General features: G+C 37.3%; 1 protein-coding gene and 1 long non-coding RNA gene across 2 annotated transcripts; one reads left to right on the forward strand and one right to left on the reverse strand.

The window, feature by feature from the left end:
* The first annotated feature begins 1,739 nt into the window (after nucleotides 1–1,739).
* Nucleotides 1,740–5,248, forward strand: LOC107079780 (uncharacterized). Its single transcript, XR_011182980.1, has 3 exons — nucleotides 1,740–1,837; nucleotides 2,816–2,964; nucleotides 4,188–5,248. It is a non-coding gene; the product is annotated as an uncharacterized lncRNA (long non-coding RNA).
* A 9,081-nt stretch (nucleotides 5,249–14,329) lies between these two features.
* spring1 (SREBF pathway regulator in golgi 1) lies at nucleotides 14,330–20,199 on the reverse strand. Its single transcript, XM_006640183.3, has 6 exons — nucleotides 20,100–20,199; nucleotides 19,565–19,709; nucleotides 19,268–19,424; nucleotides 18,628–18,779; nucleotides 17,783–17,896; nucleotides 14,330–16,326 (listed from the first exon to the last, which is right to left on the reverse strand). Exons 2-6 carry the CDS (start codon nucleotides 19,655–19,657, stop codon nucleotides 16,243–16,245), a joined length of 600 nt encoding a protein of 199 aa, XP_006640246.1. The 5' UTR covers nucleotides 19,658–19,709; nucleotides 20,100–20,199; the 3' UTR covers nucleotides 14,330–16,242.
* Between the last annotated feature and the right edge of the window lie 31 nt (nucleotides 20,200–20,230).

The raw sequence follows: 20,230 nt of genomic DNA on the forward strand, positions 1-20,230 counted from the left end.
ATAAATATGACAAAACTCCTCTGGAAAACCATTATGACATTTTTAGGAATACATGTATGTCATCATTTTTATTTAGTGAATAATTGTCTTGACATCACAAACTTTCTATAAATATGTTTTCTCGGAAAGTGCTGACTTGCGGTGAAGGAGAGATATGCAAAAGATATAAGTATGTGTCGTAATGATCCTTTTTTTATAGGCTTAAAGCCAGAGGAGTGTTAACATTTCTTTTCAGAGGTGGGAGTTACTATGATTATATTAGTCATTGGACTAGGATGAAAGAATAAATTCAAGTTATTACAAATGATAAATATAAGTTGCTAATAAATGGGGGTGGCGTGGTGGCACAGTGGTTAGCATTGTTTCCTGCAGAGGTGGGGTCCTACGTTCAATTCCAGACCTGGGGTCCTAAGTTTGTGGAGATTGTATGGCCTCCCTGTGTAGATCCCACCTTGTGCCTTTAGCTTGCCAGGACAGGCACAAAATTCCTCACAATCGTGAACTGGAAGAAGTCCTTAGAAAATGTATGGATGCATTTGCATGGTCTCCAAATGGGACTTGGTGAAGCCTTGAATGCTTCAATTATGTATTCAAGATGACACATCCTTTCATGATGTCCAAAAGCCTATTTTATAGTGAAAGTGACTTATTAGAATATAGGTCCCAAATTGGGGAAGATTTTACTGGCACACTAAGTTTATGGACTTATTTGCCCAAAAATTAAAACTTTGACTTTCCCCTATTAGAGATAGAAATCTTAGTTTAGTAAACCTTGAAGATATTTGGGATTTACTTTTGGGTTTTGTAAAGGCAGGATTTAGCCTTTCTTTTGCAAAAACAATTTTGACTGAGACATGTCAAAATGCTTTATGAACACGGCCCTAAATGTGTTTGAACTATTTACATGGAATTGGTCTGTATTTAAGAAGTGCAATGAACTTACTTTAGCAGGAAAATATGTCTGATGTTCTATTACTAATCATTTTTTGGTCAAATTTACAAATTGCTGCTAACTTGTTTAAAAATATTTCTGTTGTACTAGATTGCTGCACTGTACTGACCCATAATGTAGTGAAGCAGATTTAGGTGTAAAGCACTTCAGATGTATTATGAGTTTATATTACAGTGTTTTTACACTTAACAGTGTTTCAAGCTGTAAAGATACCTACTGGTTCATTTTAACATAAAACCTGTTCTATGTCCTCCTAAAGGTAAACTCACCTTGGGTTTCAGGTTGATGTTTATTAAATTCCTGGTAACCTTTTTTCAAATCACATTTTGATAATGACTGTGAAAATATTGAAAAAGTGAAAACATGTTTTTTCAACAAATTGAGCATCCATGAATTCATAGACGATAAGGGACTGTCACATGCACAGTAAGCAAAATGAAATTGATATGTGGCACCAACATGCTGGAGACTGGTTTGGGATTTTAGAAACACACACTGGACAACACCACCAATGTGTTGTGTTTATAACAGTATATATATAACAATATATGTTATAATTCAGTGGTATAATATTTTTATCTTTCATTAACAGTTTTTATAATCATGTATTTCCAACATAGAAGGGAAATCACAGCTTGTCATAATTTCCAGTAGTATGATGACTAAGTAAATGGAGTATAAAAGTAAACCTTCTCACACAGCTAACTCATTAGGACTGAAGCTCTTAACTCCTAAACATAAGAATATAAGAGAGGTTTCATCTTGAATGACCTAAGAATCTCATCCAACCATTTCTTGAAAAAGTCCCAGGGAATTTGCTTCAATATATATAAAAATATATTAAAAAATAAAATATTTGGATTCTCTTCATGAAGTCAAAAACAGGTAAGTATTATGTATTATGTATATTTATGTTTGTTAACTCTGTTTCCACATATTGTGACTGGTATAGCTCTGTAATACAAAGATTAGTTTAGAAAAGAGCATGCTTATAGGAATGGTTTGAAATGAATTTCTGGGCAAATATTCACGTGAATATTCAATTAGCTTTACACTAATAATTCAATACACAACATCATAAAAGTATAAAAACTAATATCACTGTTATACTGTTATATGAGTATATAAGTACGTGAGTTGTTAGTAATATCATTATTAGTTGCTAAACTACTTATTGAGCACTTTCTAATGCATGTTTTTAAAATGAAAAACAGTTATGTGTTCATTTGGAGTTCATATGTGATTTGGAATATTGCAAAATGGGCATTTAATTGTTTCAGTATTATTTCCATCTAAACTAACATCTCTTGACAAGTGCATTATGTGTCCAGTACAGTTTATTTTTCCCAGCTTCACAAGCTTCACAAGCCTTTATCCAAAGATTAATTCCCAAGTAGAAAGAAGACAGAAAAGTCATATTGTTAAGGACTGTACAGGCGACCTACTTAATGCACTAACCTTGAATTTATTTAGCGGGTTTGTTTCGTTTGTGTTTTGCATTCTGAAAATGTAAATCTTTTCCTCATGAAGACCTTGCTGTAATTGTGTTGCAACCAATTCTTCCAACATTTTCACAAAAGGAACCTTGGAAATAGAGAAAAAGGAGAAGGAAAGAGAGAAATATCAGAAGAACTAATTAAGTAAAATGCCAGTGCTAACATCGTAGCTTCAGTCGTAGCCTGGACTGCATATTATTACTTTTTAACTTCTGCAGGCTATCCTCTGTGTAGTACACTTGACTAGTTCTGTCATGCTGACATTTCCCACAGCATGCACTTCCACTTGATGGTATTTAATAATTCTGTGCCTTGGTTGTACACCGTCTTTTGAGAAATTTCACAAACATCCCTTTTTTTTCCCTAGGACTTCTGAATGCATATTTTGCTTTCTGCCTGATGTTGACAGTAGCCACTGCTGCACCAGCAAAGACCTACAACATTACAGAATACAGCAAGGCTAAAAACTTAACAAACCTCCTGAGAAAAAACATGAACCACCTCCTAATTCAATATGTAAGTTATGTATATATATTTTAATTGTTCTTTGACTAACAGTGTTCAGGAGTCCCGATTTGTTTAAATGGATTCAAATGCAAAGTAAATTTAAAAGTAATAATTTTCTATCACTTAGTAGAAGTCAGGATGTAGTGATGTTCACTGTGATTAAATGTGATTAAAGGACTAATCCTCACCATATTTTAGCTCTGCATTTATTTGTTTTGCAGCCCTGCTACAGTATGAGTTTGCAGTGATTCTTCATTTATGCAATAGCTTATATTATTTCCCATTGAAGAAGTATAGTACGTTTCATTCATGAAAAGAAACCATAAATGAGAGGGTAGAACACTGAGAAAGATAATAGCTCTTTTTATGTTCTCAGCACTGACTAGCTCTGATATGCTTTGGAATTCCACATCTTTGTTTTGCACTTTCAAAACTCTTTAAAGAGTCAACTACTGTATTTCTGTAATAGTTTGTGCATCTAAGCACAGCAGGAGATGCAGCATAGAACTGCTTAAAATACAGTAAATCTAATATGCAACAGACATGGAGATTAGTTTTATCATCGGTATTTCCTATTCACACAATTTCTGCATCCTTTGCCTATCAGCCTGTCACCCTGTCATGTGTTTAGGCAGCTTTATGAGGGACCAGGTGGTGATTAATCACACAGCACCAAGTCTGGGAACATGTTAACCTTGCATCCCTCCAAGCAAAGTCATATGAGAGTTACTTCCTTGATTACACAGCTCTCAGATAGAAATCCACTGGATAGGGGACAATAAAAGTGTCATCAAGCTAATTAACATTACCATACTAATAGTTATGGTTATTGAATAACTGCAGTCAATCCAAAGCATCATTTAAGATGCAACATTCTGAAAAATACCTCTCTTGTGCCTTGAGAAATGACAGCCTTCCCTAAAACATTTTAAGTGAGCATGGACACTATTTCCATAACCTTTGAAATCTGAGAAAAAAATCTGAAGCCCTCTCCCAGTTGCCTTACCAGCCTAATGGACACTGTAGTCAAGGCTCATAAATAAACATAAATTGTGAGACTGCAAATTCTGAAAACTAATATTATAAGTCCAGCATAAATTTAGCCTGGGGACACAGGGAGAAACATTTTCAAGTGCCCTTTACACTTTTTTTCCATGGGAAAGACAAAAGCCCGTTTATCTTTGCTAAGGTGCTGGGACTAAACGTTGGCATTTTTAAAATTCTCATTCCAGGTTAACTTGACACACTTTCAGCAAGAGCTGTGCACGGGCATGGAGTCTAAGTCTGACCTCCAGATTTTAAACAAGTCGAAGAGTGATAAAGAGAAACTTGCCCATGTGAAAAATGGGCTTGCCTTCATCAATGTCACACTGCAGAAGATTTATCTCATGGAGCAACAGGATCAAAATCCCTTAGAAAAAGATTTTCACAGTAATCTGGCCGTGGCTGCTTCAAGGACTGAAGACCTGATTTCTCACGTGGACAGCATTTGGCACAACTTGTATAATACTCCTGGTCCCAAGAAAGAAATACATTTTAACTACCCCGCAGATGGCTTTAAAAAGAAGAAATGGACCTGTTCAGTGCTCAAACAGTCCTCATCATTTCTTGTTTGGGTATCGTCTGTGATTTCCCACCTCGAAGCCTCATGTTATTAAAGCTCGGATGCTGTAGGAGGCCTGTGTTGAGTCTGCCCCCTACAACACTCAGTAAGCTGTGTTGTAAGTAATGCTGGCAGTCCAGTAGGTGGCAGCTCTCTGCGTGCAACAGAATGTAAATCTGGAAAATTGTATTCAAACCTGGAATGAGAATGAGTTTTCAAAAGTTTTGTATTTTACTTATTCCTAGATTCCTTGAACATTTGGAAGTACAATGGACGTGTGGATGACAACGGAACTTTCTTTGCACACTATGTTTCTTTGCACACTTCAGGCAATTGAATGTATTTTTAGCATTTTTAAGGAAAGATATATTTTTCTAAAAAGAGCCTCCTAAGAAGTTTTAGTTTATAAGAATCAGTTGTCAATATCAGGGATGTGTCTTATATGAGCACCATATGTAAATTGTAGATAAAGGTTGTGCATTTTGCATTACTTTTTTCAACCTGCCCACATCCCATTGGTGAAGTAAGTCAGTCCCTGTATAGGAAGAAAGTAGCTGTGACATGCAAGGGGATTTTCTGTGTGTTTCTGTGTAAAGTAAAAACCACTTAACAGTTCAGACAATTCACAACTGAGATACTTTTTTAAATACTGCTATTTATTTATTTGTTGTATTTATGTTTATTATAACTAACTAGATGATCACTGCTTCTTTTACAAATTATATGGAGCAGTTACAGTCTTATGCATAATTCAAGAAAATTAAGTACTGTAAAAGTAACTTGTTCTTGTTCCTATTATTTATTTTATTTATTTTTAAGATTATTTTCTAATTTAAAATGTCATCTGACATTTTCAGTCAGAAAATAATTTAGTTTACTTGTCTAAGACTATAACTTAATCAGAAAACAATGACTAAATTAACATTCCATGGATATTGGAATTTTGTGGGCATTATTTTATCTGTCAATTTTTACCGGTTATGGGGTTTGAGCTATTTTCTTCAAACAAGTCCTTAACTCTTAGTCTGTTAATGCTTGATGAATTGGTATTGAAAGGAAATATTAAGACTCAAAAACTCATCCAAAATTGTTACATTTTTTCACGATCACACAAATTCTTTTTTATATGACTTCAAATGTTGAATCTGCCCCCATGTTTGTACACAGTTGTAGAGTAGTGGGCTGTCAAAGAAACTAAAGGAGCTGAAGGATGCTATTTATAGACCATTAACAGAATTCTTCCAACAGTCACTCAAAACAGGGGTAATACCCATTGACTGGAAAATTGCTAATATAGCACACATACCAAAAAAGGGGAAAACTCCAGCGAGGAAATTATAGACCAATAAGTCTTGTTTATTTGTAAGGTTATGGAAATAATAGCTAAAAATAAAGTAGAGGATTTTCAGTGCTGTGATAAATTTTGGGGGATAGCCCTGGGACATGTAGGAAAGTCTCAGTCCTGTTTACTAATCTGTTGGAGTTCTTTAAAAAGGCAACAACAGAAACTTAATCAGTCAAGTATATTCCTTACCTTAAAGGTATGCCTAACACTGCCAGGTTCAAAGTCTTGAGCACAAAAGACTATGAGCAGACTTGACCTAAGTATTCAAGACCTTAAAGGTATTGACAAAGTCAACCCAAATGGATTTATTGAAGCTTAACGGTGAAAGATGAATGTGGATCCCAACTATGTCTGGAAACTGGATGGCGCCATTGGATAAATTACCTACTAGAAACCAAACTAGTAAGATTACCCAAATGGCCTCCTCCCATTTTTAACTTTTCTTATACTCTTTATGATATCAGACTATTGTGTCTATAGGAATAGGGATAGGAAGGAGACTACTTACATTCTTGAGCAATAAAGAGATACTGTAATGTCTGTCTTTTGATTTCTCCAAAATTTGAGTCACCTTAAAAATTATATAAAACAGAAATAAATGATACCCAACTGCAGCCCCATCAAATAAAGAGCATAATCTCAAAAACAATCTTGCCCCACATAGTTTCTCTTTAATTGCAGTGGAAATACCACTTTGGTATTTGCTGTGGAAGAAACGGAATTAATCTGTGTGCATACAAAAATGTGTAGAGATTTATATTTTTTTAATGCACCCAAGAACAGTCTTTCTGTGATGTTTTGAAAACAGCTCCACCATTGAAGTGGCCAGCTGTAAAATAAATGTTATGTGTTTCAAAGGCATTTTATTGGCTAAATGTCTTCCTGTGAATGCAGATGATTTTGTATGAAACATGTTTTCTTCTCTTTCTTAACATACTGTAGCACTCAAAGTTAAAACAGAAGTTCGAGCCACCCATATAGTACTTGGCAGCAGGGCTCCTTTGGGTAGACAGAAGGTGCCCTTGGCAAAGAAAGTACTTGCGATTGGCAGGTGATTCAACGTTGGGATTTATTCCAGACTCATTTTAAATGTGTTATTTACATTATCAGTTAATTTGCTGCATTAGGGTGGAAGCATGTACACTCGTAGAAAGCTGCTAATTACTGGCCTTAAAGGTCAAGCGCTATCCTTTGAATGAAGGGGGATGAGTAAAAAATGTTTCAATAGGGTGCTACAAAAAGAATAAACAAGATGAAATCACTGTTAAAAATTAACTTGATCAGCCACCAGCTTCCAGATCTGGAGGATGATGTTTTAACACACCGAAGGAACGGGCAGGAACATTGAAGTGCCTACATTGTAAATCAATCCATCTTTCCCCCTTCACCTTCTGATCTAAAGCAAAGAACTGACCCCACAATTCTGACCTAAACTGGACCAGGCTACACTCAGGGGGGTCAAACTCCAGCCTTCGTTTCAGTGCCCACCACACAGGCCAGTCTGCTTCCTCCCAGCTACAAAGAAACCCCACCTTCTACAGCTTTGTCAGAGTCATTAATACATTTTGTGGACCTTTTCTTTTTTTTTACACAACCTAATCACACTTTACAAAGAAAAAATCCAAACCTAATTTTGACATAATTTGATGAATTATGACAACACCTTCACTTCCAGTATCGTACAGTCCAGGGTCCAGGCCAGCAGTCACACAAAACACAGCTGTAAGGTTAAAAAAACACCCTAAGCTTTTTCAGAGCTGATGATTAAACTTCATCTTGAAGTATCCTAGCTGAGCAGCTAAACAGCTTCACCTACTGTACCTCCAGATGAACGATACTGCTTCTCTCAGACTCTTCAAGGCAAAACTTCCAAAATTCACAGACCAACATTCATGAGTTCCTTTGTTCATCAGTCAGTCCCTCTCTCTCTAGCGAATGGTGCACACAAGCATTCTGCATTAAGTTTTGCAAATGCTAAATCTTAGGAGAAATGTTTGTGTTTTTCTGTTCAGGTCTGATAGGGAGAACATATGGTGCTATTTAATAGATGTCCAGGTGGAGGTCAAATTCTTCTACTCACTGGCTGCTCACAACTTTGGGTCCATTTTTTCTAGCATCCCTCCCTCCACCTGGACTTTCCCTTGTAGCAGCTCCCTGGTTCATTCCTCTTCAGTGAAGAGGGTTGTGACCGTGCTCTTTTCTCATTTCCTCTGCCAGGACTTTAAGCGAGTTATCCCTTTGTATTTGTTGTCTAGTCTTGCCATTAGAATTTGACTGAATTACTGAAAAGGTTGCTGTGTCTGAGTTCAAGTTGCAAACCTAGTTTTTTGCTGATGTAAGATGAACAGGATTAAGGATATAGTCTCATGGTATCTATCTCAACAGAGATTTCCTCAAAGCACCGGTTATTGCAAAAAAATCACATCTGTAGACTTCATTTTGGCTTTTGAGGGAAGTATCTTGTTTAAATGCCTTGTGATTTAGGCCCATATTTAGAACAAGTTTATTCTAGTTTACTGCTGTGTCTGTGAAGGCAAAGAAGCTTGCAATTGCATCACATTTTAGAGGTCGTCAGCAATACTTTAATATCAACACTGTATCAATGTGCTGTTTTGCTGATATATTTCCTGCTTTGAGATAAATCTCCACACTGCAAAAGTCTTATATTTTCATATTCCTTTGTGTGTAACATTACTGTACAGTCATTCAATTTTCAAATCTTCAAATTCCCTCTTTAAGGGTTATTGAGGGTGTGAATTAATCTACATTTAACTCATAATTGAAAGAAATATAAACAGGTTTTAGGACGAGGAGGCTTGAACCCTGTTCAGAGAGAAATAATACTATTCAGCGGTGATGGTCATTCATAAATGTTTCTGCGTGCTCACGCCACTAGATGCTTGTCTAGTCTAGATTACTCAGCAGCTTGTCTGTAGATAAAAATAAGACACATATTTATAGAATCTTTTTTTTCCTTTGTTGCTGAAATGTCTGTCACAGGATGAATGCTTTTGCTTAAGCCATTCTGTATAACTGTTACAAGGTTTAACAACTTCAGCATCACAATTTAATACTGTACAGTATATACCAAAACTCTTTGTTTGCTTACGTTCACCTCCACAAGCCATTTCTTTTACAGTTTAACATGTTACATAAAAGCCTTGAGGAAATCACATACTGTACATTACGTTTAATATTTGTTGAAACTTTACATTTTAAGAGCACTTTGCATTGTTTATTGTGGTTTTCACATATTTCAGCCTGGGGAATTGTATGATGATAAGCAGGTTGCCTAGTTGCACAATAGCTTATAGGTGAACTACACTGGCACCAGATATGAAGATATTCAAGTATCTATTTCTATTCGAGAGGATTTTGAGTGAGCTTGCATGTGGATCCCAACTATGTCTGGAATGTTTCCAATGTTTTCAATGCTAATTTTAATAAACTTGGTCTCCAACCCGTTCCTAGGAATTCTATGAAATGCGCCATACCGGGTTGCTTGGACAGTTGGAGACTGATCATGGCCCATGTGTGCTCAGGTAGTTTCGTGATAAACAAAGTTTAAAACAACATTTGCATGCCCTGACTTTTGGTGTGAGAGTGCATTTTGGGCCACTTGAAGGTTACAGACAGACTGCAAATGTTCTGTGGCTTTTGCCTGAGACATCAGACCTCTCCAATGTTGCTTTCGCCTGTGTCAGTGGCCATCTACTTGAAGGAACTAGCGTAGTATCCCACTGAAGCAGCATATTATTCACACTGACCTTAAACAGCAAGGGGGAAAGAGAGCCACTGAAAAGCAAAGCAACAAAAGGCACAAACAAAAATTGAATGCAGGGCTCAACTTATATCTTATCTTAAAAGAAGAACTCCTTTGATATTTTTCATTCCACCACCATTGGCCAGAAGCTTGAAAGTATTGATTTGTTATCTCTGCTGCTGCTAATGACTCTGTAGTTATAGGCCTACAGATAATACAAGATTATACAGATGTGCTGTTCTACATCTGACTTTACTTTAGAATATGTATTAAGCCAAAGACTTTGATCTTCACTTACCCAGGGAAATTCCTCTGGTTTTATTAATTGCAAAATCCCTTCTGTAACATAGCCAAATTACGACAGAAGAACTTGCTGAAATTCATGTTTGAATGTCATTTAGAACTGACAAATTGCATAGGAAAGCGCTGAAGTGAAAGTAACCTCTTTAACCTCTCACACTGTTTCACATATCTGCTCCTACCTAGGCAAAGTAACAACCACAGAAACCACTTGCGTTATATGTACTGAAGCTGTCTTTCAGTGACATGCCTCTATAGGAGGAAAATTATATATTCATCAAAATATGTTTATGAAGGCCAGTGGAACCACATTTTTGAGAATGTGTTTTGATTATGATAAGTGGAACATTATCAAAAAAACAATTGTCATAAGATTGTAGTAATACTTTTGGATACAAGATACATGGAGTTTTTGAAACGTTAATACTTTGACCCATTAACAGACAGAGAAAGGCTGTCAGGGACATGTCAGACTCCTTCATGTATTCAAATTAAGGTTTTATGCATCAGTGCTTCCCATGAAAACGTGGGCATGGATCAGAATTAGTGAATTGGTCAAATCGAGGTGATGTGTCAATGAAAGAAGTTCACTTTCTGGAAACAAGCAATAATGGATCTATGTAGAGCATGGTGTTACTCATTAAAGGTCATTACAAGGCAAGGTTTTAGAAAATAGACAATAGGGAATTATCACTTGCAATGGAAGGGGAAAAGACTATATCATCGGTGACATCTATGTAGGTGGATGTGGTTCCACATTATAGGGGGGAGGCACCTCACCCCCAACACTGTCTCTAAGTGGTGAAGGTATTGGTAGGGTGGCAACTCTGTGTCAAAGGCAGCTTTCTCACCAACACACTCTCACACACAGCCTCCAGATCTATTTTTGACATAGTTACTGTAAATGGGTCTTTGTTTTTTTGTTTTTCATTAAACAAACCAGAAAATAAGCAGGTATGTTTTTTTGGATTTTTCACAATTTTCAGGAAATCCCCTCTGGCTTTCTGCCCCTTTTTATCATTTTGTGGTTTTGTAAACTCATTCTACCATAGTAGGGCATAGGCCACGTCACTGTGGGTTAAGTTCCCTGGGGGTTTTCACACCTGAGCTATTAATTGTTTTACCTGTAGTTGTACTCTTCAGGTTTAGACAACACATTTATTGGAAATTTTCTACTGCCTTGAAATCGTAACCACACACTTCTAAATGCATAACATGTTGACTATTAGTTTTGATGTTACCTGAATTTTAGAAGTCTGTAAAACTTTGAAGTTTTAATTTTAGCATTGAGTTGTTACAGAGGTACACAGTTGTGATCAAACTAGATTTTACAAAAATTAAAGTATCCATGAACTGAAAACATACCAGAAAAATGCATGCAATTAATATTTTAAATAGTAATTAAAGTAACATTTTAGAGGTGTAATAATAAGGGCCTTGAGTATGTGTTTACCAGTTGCTTGTATGTGAGGCCCTTGTACCATAGTACTTTAGTTGTACTGCAGTACTACTGTACTATGTACTATATACAGTATGTCATATGTATTGTATAGTACTATAAACAGCACTCACAATGCTTTTAGGAATACAAAAGTGCTTTTCAGAACAGATTGCCTTTATGCCATTCAAGCAAAGTAAAATCAAAATTCATACTGTAATTAAGAGTATGTGTTAAGAATCTTTCAGAGCATGGGTTATGTTGTCTTAAATATCATCATTTGCAGTTTCTGTGTTTGCGTATTTCCAACAACTGGAGAATTCAGTGTTGACTAAGATATGCACAGTGTTTGTTGGTCATGTTACTTGTATTTGCTATTTCAAGTAAGGTACTATTGGTTACTTTATTTGTGTTGCACAATGAAACATTTAGACATTTAGGTCTATAAGCATCGACCTTCAAGACAGAACTATATTATATGAGGCTATAAACGAAATTAACAAAATCAATACAATGAAAAGTGAAATAGGAGTATTGGTATTTGTTCTCTTTAATGGATACAGCAAATATTCACGACAAGAGCAATAACAGTTCACCCAAGCTCTGGCTGAAACTTAACTTCACCTTCAATACGGCTCATATGATGCCAATACTTTAAATAAAAGTAATTTAAATAATTTAAAGGTAAATCTCCTGTTGTGATACTAAATTAAATATTTTAATTTTGTATTCTCTGATTAAAAATCCCGTAGTAGTAGTAGTGTGCTCTACTTAACTTTAAAACTTGTAGAAGTACCCTGGACTTTTTTTTGTGCCTTGTTAACCAGAACAGTTATCCTCAAGTCCTTGTTTTTTTTTTTTTGCTTTAATTCTACTCGATCTCTTGGTGCCTTTATTAAGCCACTTATTGACCAAATTGGTCTTAATCACAACTGTTCCAAGGTCACTAGACACTGAAGTGTTTGAGCTCCCTATAAAAGTAACACTACTGTCCCTAGGACTAGGGTCACTGTAGATAACTCGCTACTTGTCAAACACTGATGCAATCTACTGTTGGGCATTTAGGGCAGGCAAATGAATCAAGAAGCTTAAATTGTTCTTTTAGCTATACTGACATCTAGCGATGCTGTTCAGCTTTGTGAAAGCAAAGGTAACCGTTATCATCGTAGCAATCCAATAAAGTGTTGGTGGCTAGTGGGTTGATGCTGGGGTTACCACCTTACGCTGTGATTCCGGAACCTTTTGAGATACTTCAGTTTTGTTAGACCTGTGTTTTAACCACAAAGTCATTGACAACTATCATTGTTATCAAATGTGTTAGTTTCTACAGTTACTACGATGGCTTGGTATAGAGTTGACAAGACCTGTTAAGGTTCGTGCCGATAATAAAGTCTACATGATTGACATTGTCCCATTGGCATCTCTTTCGATTGAGAAAACTCACAACATCCCATTAATTAAAAGATCATTAGAAACAAAAAAATCAGATCATGCAATAAATAATCTTTTATTTGCAATTTGGCAAATTTCACAACTGCTTCAGTTTCTGTTTAGGGGAAGTTTAACCTGCTACCTTTCTTTGTTATCCCTAGCATAACAGCATGTTCAATCTTTGACAACTCTATCTCAACTCTTTCAACAAAATGCTACTGATAATGCTACTGCTATGAAATGAACTGTTTGAACTCTTAAAATAAGCTGTTTGTTCTGCTTCTTCAATCTAAGTCCTGATTGAAACAAACTGCAAAAGAACACTGTGGTAACATTCTTAACAGCTAACAATGGACCCAGAGTGTAGGTATAACAGTCTGTTGAACCATTTGTAAAACGATATTGCAGAATTTTACATTCATGAGATGTACTGTTTATGCTAGGCATGCAAACTAGCAATGATTACTCACATGGAAGTCTGAGTAGAGGGCTTATTTTTTATGCAATCCACTAGATGATATAAAGTTTTCTTCAAATGTGCAGAGGACAATTGTGAATATGCATAAAGAAGTAAACAATTAAAAAATACTTATAAAAAACATTTACTGTACTTATATTTTTAAATCTGTTTTTAATTGTTTTGAAGAGCAACTTGAAATTTAATTGAAATCGCATTTCAATTAATTTTTTAGTTTGGATAACAGCCCTTTGCACCCATTTGGCACAGGATGCTTTACAAGCACATGGTACATGAATAGTGGTTAGTGGGAATACATATATACTGTATATATTTGGGCAAGTGAATATTTGGGTAATAAAATATTCAATAAAATAAGCTAATAACAGAACAAGGATAATAAAAAAATTAAGAATAACTATTAAGCACATTGTTCCTGTTTCTTGTCTCCTGTATGTCTAATGGCTTGCCTCCCTTCTAAGCAGGAGACAAGTTCCTGTAAGTTTTGTAAGTTTTATGTTCATTTCAGCATTTCCATGGTTCAGAGGACTGTCTCTGGAAGGACAGAAGCTGTGTCAGGGGCTGGAGGAGACAGGAACACCCAGGATTCAATGTTTGCCATCTGAAATGTGTCCCTATCAGGGCAGGTATGGTTTATATCCAGTGTGATCTAGCCACTTACACCAGTTTGGACAAGGCAGTTCTGGGAGGATAGAGTGGACGTGACATTTCTGGATTGAACAAGATAACATTGTGCAGCAAAAACTGCTTACTGTAACCTATGGTAGAAATCTATAGCATCAGCAGCCACACAAGTATAAATATCTAAGTGTATTCAATACAAAAATGAGGTTGTAGTCTGGACTTAAAGTGAGATAGGGCTACTTTAACATGTGGTGCTAAGATAATTGACAATTGAAGGACCCTATAACTGTAAGCTTTACTGCCTGTGCTCTTTTTACCATTTTGGGGGGATTTGCAGATAACCAGCATACTTAGAACAGAGTTAAATACAAAGACTTAGGAGCTCACTCAGGTAGATGTATAATGGCCTGTTTATGACTTGATAGTTTTTTTTAAATACAACTTCATTAGTACATTCTGTATCATACAAGGACCTCTGAAGAGATGCCAAAAAACACAGCTTTAGCCCTGGGTAGGATACCTGATACGCAGCTCAAGAGAATACTCATTATCTAGCTGGCACAGTAAGGTTTCCACCAAAGTTCCATAACACTTTCTTAAATGAAATTCACCAGGTTTATCAATTGGGCTATATCATTCTACAAAGAAAAACAATTGACCCTCATTAATCAACAGCATCAAAAAAAAAAACACATGGATAATGTTATTTAATTATCATGCCCCGTTATCTTTTTGATAGTAATCAAGAAGATAAATTACATTATATATGTCCTGCATCTCATGTCTAAGCTTCATTTAAAAAGCACACAGACAACAGTCTTATGATTCAGCAGTGTCAAACAGAGGCCTTTGCCTTTCATTATCAGTAGCTGGGTAGCGTTTTTTGAATAAGCCAGTTTCTAAAATGTAGATATCAAGCCCATTGTCTATTTTCTAATGACACTGGAGACTAATGAGCCTGAGAATTAATTAAGAACCGAGATAGTCTGGAGTGGCTATGAAAAATGGATGCCATTCTTTCATTGATCAACATTAGGTGAACTTCCAATTATAAAACGAAATAGCATTTTACCAAGGAATATTACATTGCTGTATATCATTCATTGTACTGATAGTGTGTACTTTATGACCCAGACATTTGATGCCCAAGTCTGCAAAAAGCCAAGCAACATTTTTTAACATCAGCTTGCTTTACAGAATACTAGTAATTTTTAGATTTAGTATTCAACCTCTAGTACAATTAATTTTTTTAGGACACAGATAAACACATAATACTGCTTACACTCAGGCTTTTATGTGCATGTATATTATTAATCACGACAACAACTTTTAAATTGTCCTTGGTCTCTTATACAGTTTCAAGGAGACTGAGGTATCGGAGTGATCACCCAAGTAACAACAACAACAAGAAAACAAAAAAATACAAACATTTGAAACATTTTTACTTTTATCTAGTGAGCCAATATAATCTTTTTGCCATGGCTCCACCAAATAAAGAACAAGACAAACCTGCAATCGAGCACATTATTGGGTAACTACAATGCTAGGGGAAAAAATCCAGTCATTTCAAACGTACACATTTAGTATCTGAAATTACATTTTCTTTAAAAAACTGTACATCGAGATGAACAGGAAATAATTCACTTCAAAATACAATTAACCAGATTCAATTTCTGCATGTATTTTCCTGAATGGCAAAACACAAACATGATACACATTGTCCTGTGTGATCGAACTCCTTAGTGTTTTTTTTTAATGAGAAACAGCAAAACTGGAGATGCATCCAAACATTTGATATCTGCAGTTCTGAACCCACCCACAGAACACATAGCACCACTGTATTCAGAGTACATTCGCCATAGCTTGCTGTATGCAAGGCATGTTGCACCACTGAGTCTATACAATCCTTGTTCTTTTTGAAGTGGAAATCAACCTGGATGACTTAGTGAAACCTGATGATCATCACTGATGATGTAATGAAGCGTTCTTTGCACTTATGAAGTGTAAATTCAAAGCGGAAGTTTCTTTCTCGGTGTTTAGTAGATGGTTGACGTACATCAGCTTCTTCTTCCTTCCTTCAAGGCAGCAAGCAAATGCATATCACACTCTTGAAATGCTTTACCCCCACAGAGAAAGCTCCAAAGCTGGAGACAGGGAGAGGTCTGTGGGCCCCTTCTAATCCAGTGTCCTCTTCCCTTTTAGTCACAGTCCTTTGACCAACGTTTGGCATCGGTTCTGATGAATGGTACTCTGTCCGCACGGCAATGTTTTTGTTCCATCTCTGCAAAATCTGAAGGCAGCAGGACTATACAGGCAGCAGCTCCGGAGGACTTTCTCCATAGCAGTACTTGGCCTGTGGATTTCTGTAGGTATTCTCATGCTGAACACTCTAGTGGCGGCAGGAATAAAAAATACCGATGTAACAGCTGGGAAAAACATTTCAAAATTCCTACATTTGAACTTATTTTTATGATTATATGTGTATTCTTCAAATCAACATATTTGTGCTGCATAAAAGGGGAACTACAGTCCCAATTTCTCAGACCGGTTATTAAATCTCTTAACAAAAAAAATCCACTGATGGTATCGAACAATTTTTACGAATTTCGAATTAAACACAAAACTGCGAATGTTGTGAAAGTACTGCAAGTCGCCATTGTGTTCTCGCCACGAGAGAGTGAGAGATCATGCAAATTGCGATGTGACGCAGAGTGAGAGATCATGCAAATTGCGATGTGACGCAGAGTTAGAGAGCCCTTCCCGCTCGCTAGTCACAGTAATGACAATGTCTATTCACTTAATGAGCAAATAAGTACAAGGTTGTGCAGCTGCTGAAATGTTCCAATGTGATCTGCATGCAGAGTTAACAAGTAGTATTTGTCAGCAAAACCATTTCGAAGTGGAGAGTAATATTTCTATTGGATTAAAAGAGATGTGTTTATAGTACAAGCCTGCTCATTTATAAAGTAATAGGGCCACATCAGCACATCGAAGTTTTGTTGCATCATTCTGAACTGCAGAATATGGCGCTGCACATACCTGGAAGGTTTTTACAAATTACTGTGTATATGTTACTTTCATTGTGGTTTGAAAAACGCTTATCAATGCGGATTCTTTCTTTCCCCGAAATATAAAATGTTGCAGTTCCCCTTTAAATGCAGATTAATGAATATGCTTGTCTAGCTAAAAGACACAAAAGGCCAAAGTTTTTTTTTACATTTGTCAACATCATTCTACAGTGGTACTTGTAGAACATTTCAAATGAATTATCTTAACAGAGCCACAGTATTGCAAATGGTTCAATCTCTGTTACTTCTTTTGTTTTACTTTACCACATGTAAAAAGTGTTCTTAACAGACTCAATGTTATATACCAGATGCTCTGACCTGTTTTTAATAGCCTCTACCAGCTGTGACTAATAACTGCACTAATGAAGAACTGTGTATTTGCTAAAGCTGGCATAATAAACCTAATTAAACAGACCTGGGATATGGATGTAGAGAAGCCATCAGATAAATCAAGGTTCCAGTGCACCAATTGCAAAACTAAAGAGTTCTTAAAACGGTAATAGGCTTTAAGTGTGGTCTGTCAGTGTGTATATATATAATCCTAAGGGAGTTTACTAAGATTATATTAAGCCTTCATTAATCACACTCCTTTATTGATATCAATGAGTATCAATTAAATTGAATTATTCCGATGGCAAACATCCAACAGGAACACGCAACCTTCAAGCTGCACACGTTTGCAATTCCCCAAACTGCTGTGGCTGGCGATCGTGCCCCCAACACTGCTTGAACCCCACGTTTCCGAGCGCTGCTCAGATAGTAATGGTCGAGGCCCACCTGCGAGGAGGTCCTGCACTTAGCCAGACACAATTCGAAATGGTCTTCCACTGCCGTGAAGAGGTTCTGGAACCCTTCAGCTGCCCTGTTGAGGAAGTGCTCTAGAAGAGGTTGCTGTGGGGGAAAAAAAAAAAAACATTTCAGATTCATCTCAGTCCAACTCTGTTGAGCAAGTGAAGCCTGTAAACCTGTATGGGTACTAACACTACATAAATTAAATAAATTGGTTATAAGCAAAACCTCACAAAGAACCTCTAGCCTTTTCTAGTCCTAGAACCTTTTCTAGGACGACATGTCTTGTGGGGAGTTTATTTATACTGAATAAGTTTAGCGCAGTGTTTCTCAAGCACTTCCATCCCACAGCACACTTGCATGAATATAAGGATTTTGAGGAACACTACCCCCCCCCCCCCCCGTCTTGCATATCTCACTGGCCCAAGCACTTTTTTAATGAATATTAAAAACAAAACTTGTCCGGATGTTTAATTACGTGTGCCTCAGACTGCATAGTCGCCTCATCCTGGAGGAAACTGAGGACCGTGACACCCAGGGCTCTTGGCCAGCTTCACTCAGTCCTTTCCCGTTTTTGCTTTTTCACGACTTGTCAGACAAGAAAAACCAAACTAGCGGCAGGATTCCCACTGAAAAGGCACTCGGTTCTCTACTCTGACAGAGACAGAAGTTTCCACTGTCTCGGCCCATGGCCCCTGCCTTTTTCTTTTCGGCTTCTACATCGGAGGCTGCTCGGCAAAACAATATTTAATTTAGGCTTTATTTCATTCGTGCGGGACTTTCCAAACTCCGCGGCGGACCCCAGCGAGTGCCTGAAGGTGCGGTCTGGGCACCTTGTCTGGCTGAAGGCAGCAGGAGACGCAGTACTCGTACACACTGCAGCAGCCATTGGACAGACAGCTCTTGCAGAAGAACTGCCTGGTGCTCCCTGCATTGATGTTGCAGCACCCGTTCACCAGAAGGTCCTTCCTCTCGCAGACGTAGCCTGAGGAGATACCCGATGTTGATACTGTACATCATTGTCCAGAAAAGGTGAGCTCACATACTTCACTGAAAAGGCACTTGGTTCTCTACTCTGACAGAGACAGAAGTTTTCACGTACTCCGATTCTTGTTATTTTTAATTCATGGACTATATGAGTGAATAAGCTATCAACGCAGGCAATAATTAAAACATTTACACTACCATTTGATGGACAAGCCATGGTGATGTTTGCTATGGACTAACAGATAAAACCTATGAGGAGACTTCATAATGTAGGAGCTGAAAAACCTCTCCACACTCTTATGAGAGCATTTACAAAATGGGTTTATTGCCCCAATGCTACAGGGCCATTCTGGCGTTTCAGCTATTAATGCAATTTTGCACTTAACTGGGTCAGTATAGCACGCTTATTGAGGATTTAACCTGATCATTTTAATGCCATGGACTTGGTTGAAAGCCCTGTCATGATGGCTGTGGGTCTTAGCTCACCCAGCTCGTCTGTGAGAAGCAGCTTGCCCTGAACGGAGTTCCTGCACTGGGTGATCTGCCTGCTGCTGTTGCCGAGGTTGAAGCGCACTTTCCAAGCGATGCGGTGTTCCGGGTCTCTAGCCTGGAGAAGGGTCCGGTCCCGAATCGTTCTCTCCTCCTGCAAAAAGTACAGTAGTACGAGTACGGCGTCTGGTAGCAATACCCTTATTTGAGCAAATGCAGGGGAAAAAACTGGTTTAGAAATCTCAATATTCGTTTAGATTAAGTAGGGTTAAGTCAAGCATTGAAGGTACCAACCTGCTTTAGCGTGCTGGTTAAGAAATAGATCAAGGACAATCCAAACACAACCCCGAGTACCCAGCGTTTTCTCAGAACTCGGCGCAACACCATGGGGCCGCTGTTCACTGCGATTATCAGTGCAGTCTTTTCATGCAAACAAGATCTAACACGGAAAGTCAGTTTTTTTTTAATTCACAGCAATCCGCTATCGAGAAATTGCAGGTTATGCTTCTGATTCTTCTGAGGACTTCGAGAATTATTTTAAGATCGAGATTTGAGAAAACACGATACAATATCCGCAACTAGTGTGTTCAATCTACCGCACAACGACTACTACTTAATTAACCCATTCTTTACTAACCCAGTGATCCCATACGTTACATAGAGACTAATTATAACATGCTTAATTGATACGCCTTAAAAAAGAGATGAATTGTATTGTTTGATACAACAACTAATTTCGCGAATCCTAATTCGCCACATCTGTAATACCGGTAGACGCATTATTAGCCTAAACTCATCGTACTGTATCTATAAGCGAAATCGCACGTACACAAGATCACACGAAGAGGAAAATCTGAAAACGGTCTGAGGGGAGAAATTAAAACAAGGCAGCCTGGCTAACTCTATTGCCTCTGCAGCAGCGGAGTGCCCTCTCTTGCAAAGAGGAAGAAAAACAGAGAC

This window comes from Lepisosteus oculatus, chromosome 22 (assembly GCF_040954835.1).
Source record: "Lepisosteus oculatus isolate fLepOcu1 chromosome 22, fLepOcu1.hap2, whole genome shotgun sequence".
Lineage (NCBI taxonomy): Eukaryota > Metazoa > Chordata > Actinopteri > Semionotiformes > Lepisosteidae > Lepisosteus > Lepisosteus oculatus.

Bases quoted from the DNA above. Each gene is read 5' to 3' on its own strand.
- spring1 (XM_006640183.3), bottom strand. From the start codon at position 19,657: ATGGTGTTGCGCCGAGTTCTGAGAAAACGCTGGGTACTCGGGGTTGTG. The intron at 19,425-19,564 runs GTTGGTACCTTC...TACTTTTTGCAG, and splicing joins TAACCAGCACGCTAAAGCAG to GAGGAGAGAACGATTCGGGA. The intron at 17,897-18,627 runs GTGCCCAGACCG...TTTCCCCCACAG, and splicing joins GCTGCCTTCAGCCAGACAAG to CAACCTCTTCTAGAGCACTT.